The sequence below is a fragment of the Chiloscyllium punctatum genome, chromosome 7 (assembly GCF_047496795.1).
Source record: "Chiloscyllium punctatum isolate Juve2018m chromosome 7, sChiPun1.3, whole genome shotgun sequence".
NCBI classification, from domain to species: Eukaryota; Metazoa; Chordata; class Chondrichthyes; order Orectolobiformes; family Hemiscylliidae; genus Chiloscyllium; species Chiloscyllium punctatum.
This window is the reverse complement of record NC_092745.1, coordinates 104,920,083-104,942,278: the sequence shown is the minus strand read 5'-3', so window position 1 is coordinate 104,942,278 and position 22,196 is coordinate 104,920,083. Positions and strand designations below refer to the sequence as shown.

The following is a 22,196-nucleotide window of genomic DNA, read 5'->3' as shown; positions in this document are numbered from 1 at the left end:
CACTCTTAAAAGTTTTATTTTGTGCGGGTGGAGGGGTCGGGAGCGTTAGAAGGAATGAGTGGTCTCTTTGTGCATGGTGTAGTCATTATGGCAGACACAGCAGGTTCCGGGTGCTTCAAAACAGGAGCTGGTTTCGCTTTTCCAAAGGGAAATCATTCTCTGGAAATATTAAAACGCGACTTTAATCGTCATTTTCTGTTTCACGTTGACAAGTAATACGCTGTGCTTGTGGTCCTGCTTTTGCGAAGATTTCCTGAAATTGGCCGGATTATTCCGAAGACATTTACTCCCCGGGTTTTATGGTTTCAACCGTTTGTTAGTTGCTGCACAGTTTCCCACTTCGCCGCCACCTGTGGCACTGTGATCTCCCTCATCCCCCTCTGCCTTTCTCCATGCCCTGGACCCCCAGTGTGGGTAACGCATGCAGTAGTCCCGATGCGAAACAGCCTCTTCCTGTGGGTTTGATCTCCCAACGGTGATTCAATGTTCAAGATGCAGTTGTCCTTTCACCTCGGCCTTCCCAAGAGAGATAAACATGAATAAATGTTATAACAAGCCGCAGATTTTCCTGCCCAGCCGGGAAAGTTTCGTTCGAGTTTGTTTGAAATGTCAGATCTTATCCTAAGTTTGTGGGGCAGGTTACATTCCTGCGGCTGGAACATCCAAATTCATTGTGCATCGGTTAAGCCGCGGGTCCGATGTTTAGATCTTTAAAGAGCGGACGTGCTGTGCAAAATATTTAGACCCAATCCAAAGTGAGTAATGGTACCAGTTGGATTTTGAGTGACCCGAGATTTGTTAGTCCTTGTTTGAAAGGTCAGCATCAGCCCTCCCCAGAGAAGCCTGGGAGAGTAAAATGTCCTTGTAATAATTTTAGAGGCAGACCAGTTATTTTTGGATGATTGTTGGCAAAATGTGGAATTAATCGGAAATCGTGGTCTAATACTGGGGCTAGACGAGACCTGTATATTTTTGCTTTTGGTCTGATTAGCTTTAGAGTCACGCAGTTATGCATCCTAACTTTGTCCAGCTGAAAACTGCAAGTTTAAAATGAGTTCTAAAAGCTTGGGCATTGATTTCATAAGAAAGAAGCAACAGCGGCATCAAAACCATAGAAACGGATCCCTTTTTTATTGTTTTTTTTTCAAGCCAGTGTCCTTTTACTATCCAGTAATTCACCAGATGGTAATTGATGCAAAAGGCACGGACTATCAACACGTTTATCACAGACGTCCCCAAGTTCAAATACACGGCAGCACCGTGAGTCAATTCTGCACTTTTAGTCGAACTGCTGAGAGGAACACTTTTAAGTTAAATACTCTCGAACTTGAATATTCTCTCTTTGGCGGTTTAACAAATTAAGGTATCTTCAATAAAAACTAATGGAGGCATTGACTGACGAAATGAGTGGTTCTACAGTACACCCAGAAATGAAACATTAAGCTGAAATGAATTAAGCCACGTTTGTGAAATGAAAACAATATTTCTTGCAATTCAAGAAAGTCCTTCTTCATTCACTTTTTTGACACTTTTAAAAAAAGGGAGATATTGACTCGCGTGTTTAAAGAACCACTAGAACAAGCCTTATTATTTCCACAGCACCATGAAGTTCTCGGGATGTCGCTGAGCATTTAACATCCAACGCCTCTGTGGTAGTTCTTGATTTCCAGAAATGCAGCAATTAATTTGCGCCACAGACCTCGTCCCTGCAACGAGCTAAATGATTAGTTAGTTTGATTTTTATTGGACGGAAGTCTATTATGGGTTCTTCAATCATGTTTGGTTTAAACGCCTCATTCTAAAAGGCAACATCTCTAACAGCGCACGCCTGGAACTAGACTTGAACGGTAGCGTCAGGTAATCAGCACTTGGCTTGGACCTCCCACGGTTTGTTACAGGCGAATCGCCTTTTATAGCTGGGTTTGACTTCCACGTGGTGCCATGTTTACACCACGGAACGTCTTGATTTGGAGACGCCGGTTTGGACTGGGGTGTACAAAGTTAAAAATCACAGGTTATAGTCCAACAGGTTTAATTGGAGGCACACTAGCTTTGGGAGCGACGCTCCTTCATCAGGTGGTTGTGGAGAATAAGACAACGGTATCTCTAATTAATGAGTCGTCATATTGTAGATGGTGGGATAAGAAGGTAAAGTTGGCTTGCGAGGAGCATGTCTTGCTTCTGAATGGAAGACTATCCTGGCCATAGATTACAGGAGCTCCGAATTCCATAGGGCTTTCAGTAATTGACTTCAACCCAAATAAAATCGTTTCAGGTTTGAGTTGTTTTCCTCAACAAAATAATCTTCCAGCAATTGTAAAACAAAGGCCTACAAATGTCAGTGTCTGAATTATAACCATTTATGTCAAGTCTGAATGGATTCTGTTCCTTATTGAGGAGCGCCTGATTAAACAGGTGCGAGGTCTCACACAGGGCACCTTCAATGCATTACTTAGCCCTGGGCTGACATGGCACCAATTGTTAAAGTTCACTTGAAAATATAACTTTTAAAAAGTTCTACGATTTACATATGAAAGAACTGAAACCAACATGTTCATTGTAAAAGATGAGAGACTTAACAAACAATCAAGGTATTTCCAATATATAATTTCAGTTACATCACATTGTAAACTTTTAAATTCTGTGTCCTACGATCTTATATTCCACAACCACCTGACGAAGGAACAGCGCTCCGAAAGCTAGTGCTTCCAAATAAACGCGTTGGACTATAACCTGGTGTTGTGTAATTTTTAACTTTGTATACCCCGGTGGCATCTCCAAATCATGGATCTAGCCAAGACACCACAATAAATATTGTGTCCTGGACGGGTTCACAACCTTGCTGGTTGGGTCTGTTCTTGTGTATAGGGTTGACCTGAATTCCTGAAGTGTTTGGGTTCAGGGTATTGGGCAGAGGCTGTACCAGTTCGGAATAATTTATTTATCAGTTCTACCCTGGACGCAGGAATGGCCGGATTCGGGTTAAACAGAGGATCACGTTTTGTAGCAAAATTATCAGCCTTGAGATCGAAGCCTAGTTAGATATAAATAAATGGCTTTTGAATTTCTGCAATGTATGGATTTTGCACAGAGGTTTTCTAGGTGAAAATATGGAAATGTGGGGCTCATTTGTATGGGCAACTACATATGGAGGGACATCTAATGCACTGAAAAGGGTCCGTGTGGGGAACGTTTTGAGATTTACAGTCGAAGATCTGAGTTGAAGGTGTTCAATGTCCTGATGCCTTTTTATTTTGGGCAGAGAGCTGATTTGTTGGGGTTTGTGGAGGGAAAGCGGTCTCGCCCTAGGAGCTGCTTCATTCATGGCTGTTGCGGGGCAGGTAGAGATCCTGGCGGAAAGTCCTCTGTCATCATGTGATCCCACCGGCGGAATCTGACACTGAGCGGCGGGGCATTCGGCAGTTCATGGACGGGGACAACCAGGCTGACCAACTCGCAGGGTAACGCCATTCTGCTCCACTTTCTCCCGGTCCTGGGCTGCTGCGGAGCGCTGATTCTCCCGGAACTGGCAAGTTGATCCGCTCAGTGATCAGGGTTAACGCGTGTTGCTTAGATCCCACATCAACTCGGTGAGTCTCTGAGATCCCACCTTGTTTAACTGAATTACTTTCACCCTCTTTATTAACCTCTGTCATCTTTGAGTAAATGATTCTCCCATTCGAGTTGTAATAACTTTCTCAATAATACAGGGAAAAGTTTGCGATAACTGGGTAAGTTAAAGAAGTACCTTGCACGGGAACGTAAGAATTTTAAATAGAGTAAAATGAGTTTGGTTAGCGTAGAGTTAAGTAAATTATTCTGCACGCTGAATGTACGAATTGAAGTCGCACTTTGGTGTGCCTTACATCTTTTTGTTTAGCCATTGCGTGTCTTACAAATGACGGGAAACAACGTCAACTCGCAGATTGAAAGAATTGTCCAAACTGACCAAGAGTTTGCTTGACCCTAATGAGCACCCGCTAAATTGTGAAAGATGTCATTTAAAGTAGCGATTTGCAAACCAGATTATTTCGATCTTGGTCCCAATTTATGCCGGAAACGTACATGTTATTATTAACTCCTTCAAATTAAACGAGACCAAACGAAAGAAGCACAGACACAAGCTGAAATCTAAGCTGGCGGTGGCTGGAAATGTTTGATTATGAGGGGGTTTTTTGCCCTACACCAGACGGACCCACACGTTCACACCACTGTTATCAATCCAGGTTTCTTTGGAAACAGTTGACATTCGGTCTGTATGTTACTCCGGGATAGTGATTGTGCGCTTGCGACGGAAGGAAACTTACTCGGTCCACTTGTAACAATTACTGTGCACCTTTAGAAGAGTAATTGAAGGCGGCCAGGCAGCGCTGGGGGCTGTTTGAAGTTGAGAGGAGGGGCGCAGGGGAGGCTTGGTGAAAGGGATGGCCTCTTGGTTTTCAGGGTGAACTCCTTCTTTGGGGAGTTCCCTTTTGACTGTCATATTTTTTGGATGCCTTCGTCACTGGTCTGGTGGGTGTTGTTCCTGAGCTCGAGGGTTTGGGACTGATGTGATCCTTCCTGTTCATCACTTGAATAAAACAAAAAAAAAACCCCACTCGTGTTTCGAACAGGACCGAGAGGCTAGCTTCAGGAAGTGGCTGCGAGAAGACTCCTGGAAAGGATTCCAACAGCATGTCACAGAGCAGAGGGTGGCGCTTTCACACAAACGCTAGACCCAAAATGAGCATCGGATCCATCCCCTGAGAGCAGCCCCAGGAGATCTCCCACCCCTTGCAGCTAAAACCAGAGTCAGGAAATGTCTGATTAGCTGGGGATTTAAAGGCCGAGCATACCATGAGTTACAAGGGGCGCCGAGTTCCACCAGTGCGCAGAAGGAACGACTGCGGCCGGCCCAGAGGACAGGGAGCTCGGCTTGGGACCCGGACAGCGGGCGGTAGGTTTAACAATCCGACCACTATCTTATGTTTCTGTGTGCGCCCTTTTGGATCACATTTATGTAATAACGCACAGCGACTCCGCTTAATAGATAGTAAGGTTGATCGAATGCATGCAGAACTGAGAGTCTCACTCTCTTCCAAAGTGACTATTAATTAATGTCCCTACGGATCTTCAAGGGTGATCAGGGGATTGCTGACACTTTGTGGTCAGTAGTGGGCGACAAAATGTCTCTGTCACTCGACTTTAAGGTCGGTGAGTCTGCGTAGCTCAGGCACAACCCCATGAAATGCCATTTCACACATCATTCGTCTAACAGCTCTCTTCCAATTTTCGCCAGATGCCTTTAGTTTTATAGTCAAGTCAATAATGATTTCTGCATATCATCTGCAAGTGACGTTTTAATGCATTGAGGCTGGGGTGGGTGGGAGGGGAATTGGGGGGGGAGGGGGGCACCTGAAGAGACCGTGCTACTTTTTTTCCTCTCTGTTAGACGAAAAATTTGGCTGGGGGAAGGTGCCCACTTTGTCAAATGCTAACATGTTTTTGGCCATCTGTCAGAGCGGTGCGTGAGCTGGCAATGTGTTGTAGGCTGGCCAGAGGTAGTAATTTGTAGTAATCGGTTCATCTGCCCGCTCCTTCATGTGTTCTCTTAAGCAATAAAACTACAGTAATTATCTCACATCAGCGTGTCCCTTTTGTTTTGAACGCACGGTTTGAACGGAAGCTGCTGGCAGCTAATTGTCTGCTTGGGTTGGCTGTTTCACCCCCCCCCCCCCCACCCCTCGCCGCTTTAAGTGTGAAACGCCATTAACTCGTGAATGCTGCACGGACGAATGGTGCGTGAAAAAGGTTTCTCATGCGTAAAAGAGTGCATGTCATATTGCCTGGTGCGTGAGATGCTGCATTTATCCTGAAGGCCATATTTACGGGTAGATTTCAAACAGAACTGTAAAACTGAATGTCATTCTTTTAACCCAAGCACACACAGCACACACATATATCTTGAGTAAAGAACGTGTATCAGAGAACAGTTTTTAGAATTGATGTACATACTGGATACATTTCATGACAAGCAAAACAAGTTGGAACGCAAAAATGAGATCTATTAGTTACGTAAATTGTGACAACATCATCACAACAAGCCCCGTAGGAAATATTGACTTTTTAAAAGTCATTATACTGATTTCTCAAGTATTACTTGGAGAATAAACTGACATTTCTTGCTTAAACACTAACACTTTAAATTAAAATAGTTGAAATAACAAACTCAAAGAATACATGACTCAAGGCGCCGACAATCTAAAGTACATAAAACCACACTATTTTATTTTGTCAAGAATGTAATTATACTCAATAAATTGACTTGTATGTAAAATTGAACATCATATAGCCTTTTCGGTAGAACAATTAATGGGACCTTCAGCCCCATGATTTAAAAACTTTCCAGTCTGTCATAAGGCATGACCAAGGCAAGGCTGCAATGTTGTTTATTCAACACGTGTTGGGTGTACATATTATGTAGCAACAAAAAATGTAACACATTCCATTGCGTCAATAGTGAATTAGCATTAATTTGAAAGAAACATAGAAACAGATTGTATAATATGAATGTTCATCAAAAGATACAAAGGTAGAAACATGGAAAAGGTCAATCATTGTTCTGAATAATATGTATTTACAATTTCCTTCTGACATAACACAGCCCACAGTTCTTTATTTTTTCGTGAATGCATCTACTTTTGTGCCATCCTACTGCAGTAATTGCAATCTGATTCACACTTTTACAAAATGTAACGTTAACTTTTAAATAATTGTTTTCTGTCTTCTCAGGCTTTGAGAAGTTTTTTTCTTGGTTAGAGACAAAATGTTTCAGGTCTCATTATGTCATGGATGTTCAGAAATGAGAAGTTGTATTCTTCCGCTCTGCTGGCGGGATATTGGAGTTTTAACATTAAGTGACTGCTCTCCCGTACAACAGACTTGATCAAAATTGTGATCAAATTGTGATCAGGTTTTTGGTCTTTGAATACACACGTTTGCCTCACCCCACTGAGCACACAGTATCTTTTTCCTCATTCTCTTGTTTGAAAAGAAGTCGCTTATTCTGTCTTGTGGTTTTCAATGTAGAGTTTACTTGTGAGGCTACCAACAATCGTATATTCTCACTGTTCCTGGGCAGTACCAGTAAATATCAAATATGCGAACTCCTCTCCAGTCAGGCTGGTTTCTTTTTATTCTGGGATAAATGGCTGTGATGATTTTTTTTCCCGTTTCTTCACAATCGAGTCACTGTAAAGGACAGTGTGATTTCATAATACTGCTTCGTTGTTCTTTGCTGCAATGTATTATTATATGTTGCAGCAACAATGGTACGACACATGGATATTTCATTGGAAATTGGTACACAGTAATCTCTAACCTCGAGAAACTGGCTGTCTGAACATGTGAATTGGAGATACAAGACTGATCATTGTAAAATGATGCAACTCTGGGGACGCTTTAAGCTGTTCTATTGCCGAATAAGGACCATCAAGTCTTGAGTTAAACCCTCGTACTGCAATCTGGTGGGATCTATTCAGAACAGAATTTATTCTCGTCACAGTACTTTTCCACATGTTATTCATTGCAGGTTGACTGTCAAGATACCGGGGATGGGAGATTACAGATATAAACCCAGTAAGGCCTAAGAAGGTTACAGGTGGACAGGCGAAACGGAAACAAGACCTGACAATGACCTTCAATATTAAGAAGTGTTTCGTTAATATAAATACTGACTAGCTTGATATAAATAGGAAAAAAAAGTACAAAGACAATCTCAAGAATTAAATTAAAAATCCTTTGAATATATTTCATAATTGCCGAGAAGAGTTCTAGCTTTTTTTAAAAAATGGTTAGTAGTTGGACTAACTCAAGGAAAGCATACAGGAAATAATCATAGATTGATATTAGGTTCAAGTCAAAGCGTTGATAGAATTGGATGGATCGAATGGCCTGTTTCTCAGCTATGACGTTCTTTGATGTGTGCCTTGTGTCTAAGATATAAACAATCCTTCGGGCATCATAAAGTAATGTGGAGAGAGAAACGGAGCTAAAGATTCGATACTACTTCGGAACTCGGCGAAAGGGAGGACTGCAGATGCTGGAGATTAGAGCCAGGATTAGGGTGGTGCTGGAAAAGCACAGCAGGTCGGGCAGCATCCGAGGAAAATCGACCTGCTCTAATTGGGAACTGTTTAGTGTGGGTTAAAAAAAACTGTTTAAAAAAAAAAGAAAAGCCATCATTTCATTTTGAAGCTTCTCGAGCTTTTGCCAGATATTTACTTGGCGGCTACCATCAGTCTTTGGTGAATCTCGGGCGCCAAGTCCCTGTAATACAGGTGGGCTTCAGGCTGTACAGGAGCCTGACACATCGCCAAGGTCTCAGATTCAACCTTCGCTTCGGACTGACTTGGTCTTTGCTGCCTGCTTGACTACAATTGATCTCAGTGTCCTTTCCCCATGCTGGGGAGAATTGGCCACAGCTCTGGAGGAAAAGTCCGACGTGTCGTTTTGGGTGAGACGATCGTGCCCTCCTCATGTTGAAATAACGCTCTGATGCCCAGTGCAAAAAGCGCGCATCATTCCTGTCCCATTTGCTGTGGTTTTTGGCTCGGATCGGCGAAAAAGAGAGAGAGAGAGAGAGAAATCATGGAGAGATTGGACAAAGCAAAACTTGAAGACGTGAAAGGCCAAGTTGGTTTTAGAGTTTGCATCGTTCACGCGTTCACAAGTCAGCCGCAAGTGTTTAGCTGAGACAGGCCGTCAACAGTCAAATTTACACCCCCGCAGTTCAGCAGAGTGAATCTGTTCATGTCTAATACCGCCGGCCCACAGTCGAAAATAGAATCTCTCCCAGCTCGCAGCATCGCCTCTGAAACAAAAGAACTGCAGATGCTGGGATCCTCAAACAACCAGAAATTGCTGGAGAAACTCAGCTGTAGTGCTGGAAAAGCACAGCAGGTCAGGCAGCATAAGCCCTTCAACAGGAAACCCATTATCCTGATGAAGGGCTTATTCTCGTGCTCCTCGGATGCTGCCTGACCTGCTGTGCTTTTCCAGCACCACATTCTCCATTACTGATCTCCAGCATCCTCACTTTCTCCTAGGAGAAACTCAGCAGGCCTGGCAGTACCTGTAGAGAAGAAAGCAAAGTTAACCTTTCGACTTTGGTGACTTCATTAGAATTGTTAGTAGCCAGGCAAAGGTGGGATTTATTTGAAGGACCAGATTGGTGGGGAAGGGGAGAGGTGGAGGTGGGGCCCATAGAGCGGGTTAGGAAAGGGATAGGTAACCAAGGAGATTATGGGTAGCAGGCTGTGACTGAAGAAAAGCTGAATAAGTGGTAAGAAGAGCTAAGAGTGAGAAAATAGGTGAGCTGTACTGAAAGTACCCCATTTAATGTGATAACGGGCCTAGGAGTAGGTGAGAATGGGTGACTGTGCTAAAAGCAAACCATGTCATAACAGGTGTGGGTATGAGATGAGTGAAAACCATGGAAGAATGAAATCTGTGTCTAAGGTATTCAATATTGAGTCTCAGAGGTTGCAAGGTCCCCAAGCAGGAAATGAGATGCTGTTGTTGAGTTTGTGCTGAAACTTGCTGGAACACTGCAGCAAGCCCGAGACAGAAATGTTGGTCTGGGAACGTGAAACATATTGAATTGGCAGGTAACTGGAAACTCAGGGTCATTTTTCTGGACAGAATGTAGGTGTTCTAAAAAAGTGGTCAGCCTGCCTGTGTTTTTTTTTCTGTAGATGAGAACACATTTTGAGCAGCGAATAGATTGAGTGAAGTACAGCTAAATTATTGCTTAGCCTGGAAGATGTGTCTGGGGCCTTGGATAGTGAGGAGGGAGGAGGTAAATGGACAGGTGTTACACCTTCTGTGACTGCATGGGAAGATGCTATGGGAGTTTGTGGATTTGTTGGGAATGGAGGAGGAGAAGACCCAGTGTCCTGGAGTGAATGGTCCATGTGGAATGCTGATAAGGGAGGGATGGGATATATGTGTTTGGTCATGGTATCCCATTGAAGGTGAAAGATAGGTGGGATGCTGGTGGTGTGGTAAGTGAGGAGCACTGTTGTGAGAGAAAAGTGATGAGGTGAAGGAGACAGGTCAGACATGACTAACAGTCATTTTGCTCATGGTAGTGGGGAATCCTTAACTGAGGAAAAAGGTGAATGTTTCTGAGACCCCGTGTGGAAGGTAGCATTGTCAGAACAGATGGGATGGCGATGGAGAAACTGGGAGAATGGGATGGAGTCCTTACAGGATGCAGGGTATGAGGATGTATAATCGAGGTAACTGAGGGAGTTGGTGGGTTTGTAATGGATTGTAGCCCAAGTTCTGTGATGGCTGTAGTGACAATAAATTACAGCACCTACTTCTCAAATTGATAGCAACCTGTGGAATTGGAACATTCAAAGCTAAACGTGATTAATCCAGAATTAAAACATTTTCAGTTTAGATAAAAGAGTGTGTGGGAACAAGCTCTTCGGTCCAGCAAGTCCACACTGACCCTCCGAAGCGTATCTCACTCAAACCGATTCCCCTTCATTTACCCATGACTCATGCATCTAACCTATACATTCCTGAACACTATGGGCAATTTAGCATGGCCAATTCACCTAACCTGTACATCTTTAGATTGTGGGAGGAAACCCACACAGACACAGGGAGAATGTGCAAACTCCACACAGACAGTTGTCTGAAGCTGGAATCGAACCCAGATCCTGTGAGGCAGCAGTGCTAACCAGTGAGCCACTGTGCCACCCTGAAGAAGGTTACCTCAGATTATAATGGGATCTTGAACAGATGGGCCAATGGGCTGCGGAGTGGTAGATGGAGTTTAGTTTAGATAAATACGAGGTACTACAAATCAGAGCAGGACTTATACACTTAATGGTAAGGTCCTGGGGAGTGTCGCTGAACAAAGATACCTTGAAGTGTAGGTTCATAGCTCCTTGAAAGTGGAGTCACAGGTAGATAGGATAGTATGCTTTCCTTTATTGGTCAGAGCATTGAGTACAGGAGTTGGGTGGACATGTTGCAACTGTACAGGACATTAGTAAGGCCACTTTTGGAATATTGTGTGCAATTCTGGTCTCCTTTCAATCGGAAGAATGTTGTGAAACTTGAAAGTGTTCAGAAAAGATTGACAAGGATATTGCCAAGGTTGGAGGGTTTGAGCTGTAGGGAGAGACTGAATAGGCTGGGGCTGTTTTCCCTGGAACATTAGAGGCTGAGGGGTGACCTTATAGAGGATTATAAAATCATGAGGGGCATGGATAGGATAAATAGTCAAAGTCTTTTCCCTGGGGTGGGGGAGTCCAGAACCAGAGGGCATAGGTTCAGGGTGAGTTGGGAAATATATAAAAGACACCTAAGGGGCAACATTTTCACGCAGAGGGTGATACGTGTATGGAATGAGCTGCCAGAGGAAGTGGTGGAGGCTGGTAAAATTGCACCATTTAAAAGGCATCTGGATAGGTATATGAATAGGAAGGGTTTAGTGCTAGCAAATGGGACTAGGTTAGGTTAGGATATCTGTTCGGCATGGACAAGTTGGACCGAAGGCTCTGTTTCCATGCTGCTCATCTCTATGGCTATATAACTGGTCAGAGACTGAAATTGAGTAAAATTCACTGAACTGATGAGAGCTTGTCTTTTCTTTTACATTTTTGACTCCTGGAAACCTTGGAAAAGTTACATCTTTCTGAATGTGGTGCAACTGGATTTTTATCAGAGGATCATTTTAGCACCTGATTTTTTTTTGTTGTTTGAGAATACATCACTGTGATTGGATGCTTATTTCCTTGCTGATATCACTGACTGAAATAAAGGCTTACCTTGGAGGCAGATTCAAATTAGTGTCTGAAGCTGAAAATATATGCTACAGGTTTGTAGGCAGCTTTACTCAAGGTTGGGAGTGAGCATTGTTGATTCACTGCTAACTGCAAAATCTGAGCATTCTGTTTTAATAATATCGATTGTAAGTGATAAATATTGGCCTGGACAACACAGATAACTCTAACTTCTCTCTTCTCCCCCAACCACCACTACCTGTTCCTCATCCAAATAATGCAATGGGACCTGTTTAGGTCCATCTGAACTTATAAGATTGGTTCGATGTCTTGTGGAAAAAGACATGCTAACAGACGAGTGATGAAGAGCTTATACTCGAAATGTTGATTCTCCTGCTCCTTGGATGCCGACTGACTGGCTGTGCTTTTCCAGCACCACACTCTTGACTCTGATCTCGACAGAATCTGCAATCCTCGCTTTCCCCCTAACAAATGAGTGCTTAACTCCAAATCTCCACCCTGCCTCTAACAGAAGATTAAATGATTTTTAAAAAGTTCCACCAGCAGTAGTTCCAAATAAAATCTTTTCACATAATATTTTAGAATTGCCTCCATGACAGTCCTGTGAAACTTTATTGATTGTACAGCTAAAAAGAGAGACACTGGGAGCACCATAAGCAGGAAGAACGTGGGTAGTTCATGATTAAACTGAAGACTTCATGTTGCATCAAATTTTTTAACTGTCTTGCCTCCTTGCAGTATGCTATCTGTTGCATTTTATACTACATAGCAGCATCAACAAACAACATCGGATACTTATGAAAATGCTTTTTAACAAAATAAAGCATCAAATAAACTGTTCTGTACATACAATGTGCTCTTGCATCATAACTTTCGTTTTTGGCTGGGTTCCATCCAGGGCAGCTATATGGAAACATATTGCTAATCTGCACAAATTAGCCACAGGGAGAGAGGACTCAGCCAGAAAATTGATTGCCCTGGTGGCTTACCTTTGACTGAAACATTTTATCTGGCAGGTCAAGTACTTTTACCTTTAGCTGGTACGGAGAATAGCACACCTCCTGAGATTGTGTTGCATTACTTGAGCACTTAATCTAGCCTTGCACTTTATTTTTAAGTGAATCCTACATTGTCAAAGAGTCATATTTATGATGATACACAAAATCAGAACATTATCCAACTCTTCAAATGAACATGCAAATTTACAAATTAGGCTCAGGAGTAGGTCACTGAGTCCCTTCCAGCCTGCATTAACCTTTAATAAGTTCTTATCTAATCTGATTGTGGCCTCAATTCCACTTTCCTATCTACCCCCAGAAAATTCAGGAGGGTATAAAAGGTCCTGAGATGCTATTCAAAGCAGGAGAATATTCACATATCTTGGTCAACTTTTACCCTTCAAGCAACCCCATTCAAACTGATCAGCTGCTGACCTGCTTTCTTGATGCTTCATGGACCTTGCTGTGTGCTAATTGACTGCCATTCTCGCTGACATGGCATTTCATAAGTAGTTCATTGGTTGCAGTATGTTGCAAGGTACTATATGTATGCACTTTCATTTATCCTTCTTTATAGCTGTTTATGTTCTCCAAATTACAGGAGAATGGCCTCAGTTGGGGTTGCTACAGCTGACACCCATTTTGTCCTAATACAGGACAAAGTACTACATCAGATATCATCAATACCTGAAATGCTATAAAATGCTCTGCACAATGGTGATAAGCTTTAAAAACTGCTATTCCACCCTGGTCCATGGGTTGAATGAGAGAGTTTGTGTTCGGAGGTAGAATAGCACTTTGATGTTTTCAGAAAGCTTACCAATGGCACGGTGCGTTGTCCAGAATGAGGAGGATCTTGAAATCCAAACTTTTTCTCCTGCAATAATTTCAAAAAACATCCTCGAAAACATCAACAATAAGGTCAGAAAAAATTTGACCCGTCATCCCCTCTTTTGCTTAATCTGAAGTAAATACCAAGAGAGACATAAGGTAACTTTTCAAGGCTTGTGGGTTGGCAGAGTGATACACCACCACAAGCTTAAGCTGTAAGTCTCCACTAGCATTGGCATGCAACAGCACAGTCATATAATCCTTCACAACCTTAAAACTTGGAGCGTGTGCTTCATTCTTAGAAATGTAGGTTCTGGATGCCATTTGCTTCCAGTGTAAATTGTAGATTTTATCTAAGGTGCAGCCTTCTTCCTCAATCAATATTTTTACTATGAGAGGAAATGACAGTGCACATTCCTCATCCGCACTGGCAGCTTCACCACACGATTTTACATTATGATAAACATAGTGGTTCTTAAATCCAGCAGACCAACCACTGCTAGCATTGAAGGCAGGCAAATCAGCGGGACTTTCAGTTCTGTTCCTTAGGTCCTCATAAATTGATAAGGCTTTCTGCTTTATGGTGAGAAAGGTGGTCCCAGATTGCTTTTTTAATTGATCTTCTATTCACACACTTAAAAGCCATTCCATCTCCTCACGTTCCTTTGTTCATGATCTCACAGACTTGCTAGCACTCAGATTTGTTCCAGCAACGCAGCTTTCTTTAATTCTTTCTGCATTGTCTCTATTGGTGCTTAGTGTAGACTCCTTTATTCCTGTTGCAAGAACAATATCACATGCTCTTTCATTATGCTCAAAAGGCTTTATAACATCTAGCTTCTGTTCAAGTGTTATAACCTTTTGTTTATGGTCACCATGTGATTTGTTTAACCTGGATGCTTCCTGTTGACATTGTTGCAATTTTATCCTTCCATATTCATGGAAAAGACAGTGAGATTTGCAAAAAACAAGACTGGAAATTACTGAGTACAGTACTGAACCTTTCATGAAGCACCTCAGCACAAAACACACAAGCCAACTGATCATGTGACATAGACATGGAGTCCAGTCCTTCATGCACCATGACACCTTGTGCCAGGGAAGCAATTGTAGAATAGCCAACGGGAGTTCGCGTTTAAAAAAAGTTCTCCCAATTCATGTATTATGTTACAGCCAAATCACAAGGATTTGTAGACAAATAACCTGTGTAATTCTTGGAATATTGAGAAATTTTCTTGAAGCTGCTGCTACCATAATAATGTTAGTCTCCAGGAATATTTAACATCCAGTCCTCCCCAAATTGGATGGGGCCATAGAGTGATACAGTACAGAGACAGACCCTTCTGTCCATCTCGGCCATCTGACCAAGTTTCCCAAACTAAAACTATTTGCCTGCATTTGGCCCATATCCCTCTACATCCTTCCTATTCATGTACCTGTCCAAATGTCTTTTAAATGTTGTAACTGCATCTATCACTTCCTCTGGCAGTTCATTTCACTCTCTGTGTGAAAAAATTGCCCCTCAGATTCCTCTTCAATCTTTCTTCTCTCATCTTAAGCTTTTGCCCTCTAGTTTTGAACTCCCCTACCCTCAGAAAAAGACCTTTGCTAGTCACCTTATCTTTGCTCCTCATGATTTTGTAAACCTCTATAAGGTCAAACCTCAACTTCAATTTCAGTTTACTCCAGTAATAGAAGTCCCAGCCTATCCAGCCTCGTCTCTGTAACTCAACCCTCCAGTCCTGGTAACTTTGTTGTACATTTTTTCTGCATCCTCTCCAAATATCCTTCCTTTACCAGTCTCTGTTTTAGCCATGACATTATACTTCCAAATGCAATCTGCACTTATAACTCCTGTGTATTCACATACATGCACTTAACCTTGACCTAGACTATATTTCTTTGTGCATTACTCTACTCTACCCATTGAGTTACTATTCCTTTTTACAGAGCTTTCTATTTCTCCCAGTATTTTGTGCATCTTAGCACTTACCCTGACATTGTCTTATGATTCCTATATTCCTGCCAAGTTAGTTCACGTCCTCATCAATAGCTTTATTTTTGGCAAAATGCCTCATAAAGAATTCAGTCCCAACTCTGTTTAGACACAACTCTACAGGTCTCATCTCACTGGGAGAAAGTGAGGACTGCAGATGCTGGAGATCAGAGTCGAGAGTGTGGTGCTGGAAATGCACAGCAGGTCAGGCAGCATCCAAGGAGCAGGAGAATTGACATTTTCGGCAGAGTGATGAAGGGCTTATGCCCGAAACATCGATTCTCCTGCTCCTCGGATGCTGCCTGACCTGCTGTGTTTTTCCCAGAACTACACTCTTGACTCAGGTCTCATCTCACGCGCAGCCTTCCTTTTTGCGCCATATTTCCATCCTGCTATCTGCTTCACCCCATTTTCTAGTACACACAAGCATGGCACTGGGAATAATCGAGAGATGGTTACTTTTTAAGGTCCTGCTTCCTAATTTGCTTTCTAGCTTTCTACACACTCCTCTTTCTGCCTATGTCATTGTCATCATTGTGGAATGTTACTTCTTTAACTTCACCTTCCTCTCCCTTCACCTTTTCAAGATGGTGGCGCTAGCATGGTAAATAGTCTTCAGACTCCTCAGCTCATCTGCTTCAGTTCATCTGCTCCTTTCCCTCGCTCTCTCTTTCTCTCTCTCCTTTCTTGCCTTTTTTCTTTTTCTATTCTTCATCTTCCTGATGTCATGGGAAGGCTGGAGTGGCATCAACAGTCACTGACTGTTGGGGACTCCTGGAATCAGAGGCGATATGTTGGCTGTAGCAATGATGGAGTGGGGACTCCTGGCTTTATAGACCCAGAGGGTAACCTTGCATAAACATTGCATAAGTCTTGGATCCATGTTTGGGATCTTAACTGATGAAGGTTTATTTAAGTACTTTCTTTTTATCCTTGTGTACCTCAAAATGGTGCCGGACTGTGGCAACATAACACTTTTCCTGTATCTCCCGAGATATATGTGACAATAAATCATTCATTCATTCATGTTACCTTAACCACCTCTCCCAAGATGCTTTGCAGTAGCTCAGTGACATCCTTCAAACTGGAAGCTGGGAGGATAGCACACTCTCCTGGATTCTCATGTGTGACTGCAGAAGAAAAAAGTATCTAACTATTGAATCACTTGGCACTCTCTGCTGTTCTGTATTTCTTGTCCTGCCCTGTATAGCTTAACCATTCATGGTGCCAAGGACCTGACCTTGGATAGTCTCCCCAGTTGAAGCAACACCCCCATTAGATTCAGAACTGTATACTGATTGGAGGGTGGGTATATTTAGCGGATCTGTAATTTTGATGTTTTAATTGCCAATTGATATAGCTGTGTGCTGAAAGTAAATAAAAATATTTGTTAGAAGCGACTGGGTTGGAGATTATGTTAAACAGAAAGAATCTTTCCTCATCTAGTCATCACACTAAAACTGATTACTCTTGTTATACTTAAAACTCCCTACTAGTAGTAATAAACATTACTTAAAAATTAAAGGTAAAATATAATACATACCAACTAGTTCCATTTTATTAGCGTTTACTTAATTCCAGCTTGAAATTTAAAACTACTGCTAAGACTGGACTTCCTTTGTCATGACGCTAAGTTTTCCTACTAATCAACATCGCATGCATTCACTCTGTGTCATCACTATACTTAGTGACAAGCTGCTGTTTTGTTTTGCTGATATTTAGAGGAAACAATAAGCAATAATTTATTGTATGATTCTTCTTTTAAAACATGAGTGAGATAAATCGAGTTGGAAACCTAACCAGAAATTATGGGCATAGACATAGATTAAGCTGAACATATATAGTGTGATAATTGGGGTGAAGGGGGTGCATATTGTACTCAATGGTTGATTGTGGAAACATAGGGTTGGTTAGGGGGGGCGTTAATAAAGTGTCTTTACTGTGAACAATAAGGACTTGCAAATGCTTCCGAGACTGTATCATTATCAGTCAATTACAGACTTGGTAACAGAAGCTAACCCTGGCATAGCATCTATAACGACTTGACATATAGCATGGAGCAAATCTAGAGCATGCCAAAAAATAATTGATTCAATGTGCAACAGCAGTTGTGGTGCTCTTCCAACAGTATCCTCAACTGAGTAAATGGTACAGGTAAGAATCAGTGCCATGCCTTGTAAACTGGTTAAGAACCACGCAGCTAAACTACCCAAGACCTACATTGAGGGTATTCCACTGATTATAATAGATTTCTGTTTGTTTTATTAATCTATTCTCTAATTCATAGATTTAGCTAACTAGACATTATTTCCATGTATAGTTCTGTCAGTAGAAAGGAAAAGAATATTGTAAAACATGGCATGAAATGTCAGTTTAGCAAAGGCTTTTGTTGTTGAGTCTGAGGCCATGAAGGAAATAATCTCTTTACCATGACCAAGGGAACTGATTAGATTGGAGTCTTAAGAGACATGTGAATATCTGTCGTAAATATATTGATTCTGATGTCTTCATTTGCGGATAGATGTTCATTTTAGATAGTTTGAAGTTCAGTGATAATAAGTGACTTTTGAATCTTGATAAAATCAACATCTTTTTGAGGCTGTAGTCTGGGTCTGAACTCTATTGACTCCACCATGAGGACAAATCCTGTTAGCAGCAGAGAAATCTGTTGCTATGAACTGCTGTTCATTAATCCAGAATGTCTCTTGATTTGAGCCACTGATTTTGATGAAATCCACAGAAAGTTGATTCAAAGGTACAACTGCTCTATAAACATCCAACTGGTATATTGGGAGGTGTGTTGTCAAACTTTTCCCCAGGTCAGTAAAGAAGTGAAGTCTGACAATCTGCTTGGTTATTAGTTAAGGGTCTGTTTGCCTAAGTTAATATCAATTGTAATTTATTTTTGATGGTATCCCAGCAAGCAAACTTCTGGTATAACCAGAAGTAAAGTGAACACATTTCATACTGGAAAAGTTTGTGTTTTGCATAGAACATGGGGAACTCTTTATATTTTCATAAAAAGTGCATCCCTTCAGAAGATATTTATGTAGCACAATGCACATCCCTTTCACCATGTCTTCATTTGTGATATTTTACTTGACAAATATTATGGTGAATGGGTCCTTCACATTCATTACCACCCACTAGCTATAAGTCCAGTTAGACTCAGAAAAAAAAACTTGATCTCAGTGCTTCTGCAGGAAATCACATGAGGTGTTGAAGTAGTAAGACATTTCCAGCATCTCACATCCTTTACTTGCATCTGGAAAGTCTTCAGCAAAGATTTGTCTAGTGCCATTTGAAAGACAATCTCAGGATTCATTGCAGTAATACTTTGTAATCAGTTGAGTTGGAATATATTGTTTTGCAGTCATCAATAAACATTTGATCAATGTTAACAATGTCTCAAAACTCGAAGTATTCTTAAAGGAGGCAGAATAAAATTTATTGAAAGAAAACTGTCAAACTTAAAGGAAACTTACCACCAACATGGAGAAATACGATACATTTATTAAAGTGCCTAAGGCAGAATAATGAAGCTGAATATGACATATTTCCAAGTAGGGGAAGAGAATCCAAATGTACCTGATTCTTGATGGTTCACAATTGTTCCACATCATGCCCTTTTTTTAAAGAATATACCTGTCTTGGTGAAAGTTAAAAATCACACAACACCAGGTTATAGTCCAACAGGTTTATTTGGAAGCACTAGCTTTCGAAGTGCTGCTTCTTCATCAGGTGGTTGTGAAGCAGGACCATAAGGCAGAATTTATAGCAAAAGATTACAGTGTCATGTAACTGAAATGATATCTTGAACAAACCTAAATTGTTAATCTTTCACCTTTTAGAATGGATTTGCTGATTTCAGTTCTTTAATACGTAAATCCCAGAACAACTTTTAAGTCACATTCTCAAGATAATTTAAGGTTTTATAACAAAAGGTGACATCTCAGCTCAGACAATGCCTTAAATGTGTAAGGTTAGAGTCTGTCTGTATCCCAGTCTTGAGTCAGACTGGTTCTATTTCCAAAAGTGGAATTTACAAAATATTACATGGATTGACTGCTTGCAGATTCTGCATTTTTTGAGCAAAACAGAATGTATCTGCAAACATAATTCTACAAATACAAATTCATCCTTGTGTGTGCATGTGCAGGAGAGAGATAGAGTGTGTGTGTGCATGTGAGTATGAATGTGAGTGCATGTGACAGAGTGTGTGTTTGTGAGTGTAGAAGCTTGGTAAAGTGTGTGTGTGTGAATGTGATGGGGTATAAGCCTGTGAGAGGGTGCATGCATGGGTGTGAGTATGGTGGGTGTATGTGTGTATTTATGAGAGAGAGCTTGTATATGAGAGAAGATCCGTGTGAGTGAGTATGTACGAGAGTGTGTGTATGTATAATGTAGTGGGCTCACCTGTAGTGTGACATGAACCCAAGGTCCTGGTTGAGGTCATCCTCATGGGTACTGAAATTGCTATCAGCCTCTGCTCAGCCACTTGGCGTTGTTGCCTGTCCTGAAGTCCGCCTTGGAGGTTGGTCACCCAAAGGTCCGAGGCCAAATGTCTCTGATCGCTGAAGTGTTCCTTAAGTGGGAGGGAACACTCCTGCATTGTCCATCATTGTGCAGTGTCCATTATAGCATCTGCTAGGTCTTGCCATGTACCATGCCTCAGGGCATCCTTGCCTTCAGCATATGAGATAGACAACTTAAGCTAAGTCACATGAGGACCTGCTGAGTCACATGAGTACCTTCCACATGGTGGGTGGTGTCCCCACATGGTGGGTGGTGTCCCCACATGTAATGGTAGTATCCATGTCGACGGTCTGACACGTCTTGCAGTGGTTTCCATGACAGGGTTGTATGGTGCTGTGGTTGATGTTGTCCTGAAGACTGGGCAGTTTGCTGCAAATTATGATCTGTTTAAGGTTTGGTTGTTGTTTAAAGGCGCGAAGTGGAGGCGGAGGGAAGGTTTGGCGAGGTGCTCATGCTCATCGATAATGTGTTGCAGCCTGTGAAGAACACGACTAGGTTTTCGGCTCTCGGGAAGTCCTGGAAAACGAAGGGTACCTTATCAGTTGCAATCCGTGTCTGTCTCCTGAGGATGTCATTACAGTTTCTCGTTATGGCACATCAGAACTGGTGATCGATGAGTTGTGCATCATACACTGTTCTTAAGAGGGCGTCCTTCAGCATCTTCAGGAGTCCGTCACATTCTTCCTCATCTGAACAGATCCTGTGTATGTGTAGGGCTTGTCCGTAGGGGATGACTTTTTAAATATGTTTAGGGTGGAAGCTAGAGAAATGTAGCATTGTGAGGTTATCCATGGTTTGTGGTAGAGTGAGATGCTGAGGTGCCCATCTTTACCCACCCCAGTCCAACATTGGCTCATCCAAATCATGAAGGTATAGTAGTGGGCTGTTCCATGGTTGGCCATGTAGTCTGGGGCTATCTAGGAATCCTATTAAGTTGAAGGATAATTTTTCTGCTTGCCCCTGTCAATAAAGAAGGAACACCCATCTATTTAAACCCTTTTTATGTTATACTTCCTTATCAGAATCTCCAGCTAACATCTAGAAAAAAAGGATTTTCTTTTTACAGGCTGCTCATGCGTTTGTTAAGTTTCGCAACCACTTAATTTTGTTTTGACATGCTAATTGCAAGAGTGTCAGTTAAATCATGGCACCATACTCAACTTGTGTGAGCTAATAAAGAGAGCCATGGAATTAACACAATCAATTAAGGCTGAGCTATTGAAATGCAGTTCTTGAAGTGCAGCAGGGCAGAGTGTAGATCAATGTGTTTGGTAAATAAGGAAATTAGGTGAGGAGGGGAGGAAGATGTTCCTTTCGTTTTCCCTTTCTACCTTCAGCAGAGTGGAAGTTCAAAGCTGCAGGAGAGGGGACAGAGAGCTAGAGGGCATTCTCCCCCAAGCACATTTGAAGATAAATAAAATGTAACATTGCAAGGAAAAGGATAAATAATTGGTTGATGTACATTTGTGTTACTTTTTTAAAGGACTCTGGCAGAAGGGAACTAAAAAGTTAGTGATATTAAAGAAAGCATGAAAACATTTTACCCCTTAACCACCTACTTATTAGAATGTTAAATCTTAATTTTGCAAAAGTCTATTGGCAGTGCGAAAACCAATTGGAAGGTGTCAGGTTCATTAATTATAAATAAATTAATTAAATTATTTATGAACAAAGATGACAGGTCAGACAATGTACTACAACTGCAGCAAATGGGAATATCTGATCCAGGGTAAAAATATCTGCAGTTTGCTGCTGCAGGAGCTTTAGCCTGGAGTTAGTGAGCTGGAGACCAAACTGCAGACAATATGGGACATCAGAGAAGGAATATGTTACCTGAAAAATCCTCATGACAGGATATTTTGAGTTAGTCAGTGACTAGGTAAAAGAAGCTGTGATGGTAAGTGAAGCAGGTCAGTGGATTCAAAGGGCAGGAGTAAAGGATCCTTTGGTCTTTGTAATTGTCCAATAAGTCTGAGGAGTTTTCAGCTTATTGGATGAGAATGAAGGCTGCAGGATGAACTAACTGACATG

At 41.7% G+C, this 22,196-nt stretch overlaps 1 protein-coding gene across 3 annotated transcripts in view; it reads left to right on the top strand.

The window, feature by feature from the left end:
* The first annotated feature begins 3,282 nt into the window (after positions 1-3,282).
* Positions 3,283-22,196, top strand: part of LOC140480014 (uncharacterized) — a 147,017-nt gene continuing 128,103 nt past the window's right edge. For 2 of the 3 annotated variants that reach the window (XR_011961175.1, XM_072574505.1), the window contains exon 1: positions 4,487-4,936. Coding sequence is in view for 2 of the 3 variants with exons in the window: in XM_072574505.1 (XP_072430606.1) it covers positions 4,837-4,936 (100 nt within the window). In the remaining variant the exon portion in view is untranslated. Of the gene's footprint in view, positions 3,591-4,486; positions 4,937-22,196 lie in introns of those variants that run through there. The other variant, XM_072574506.1, reaches the window with a different exon arrangement.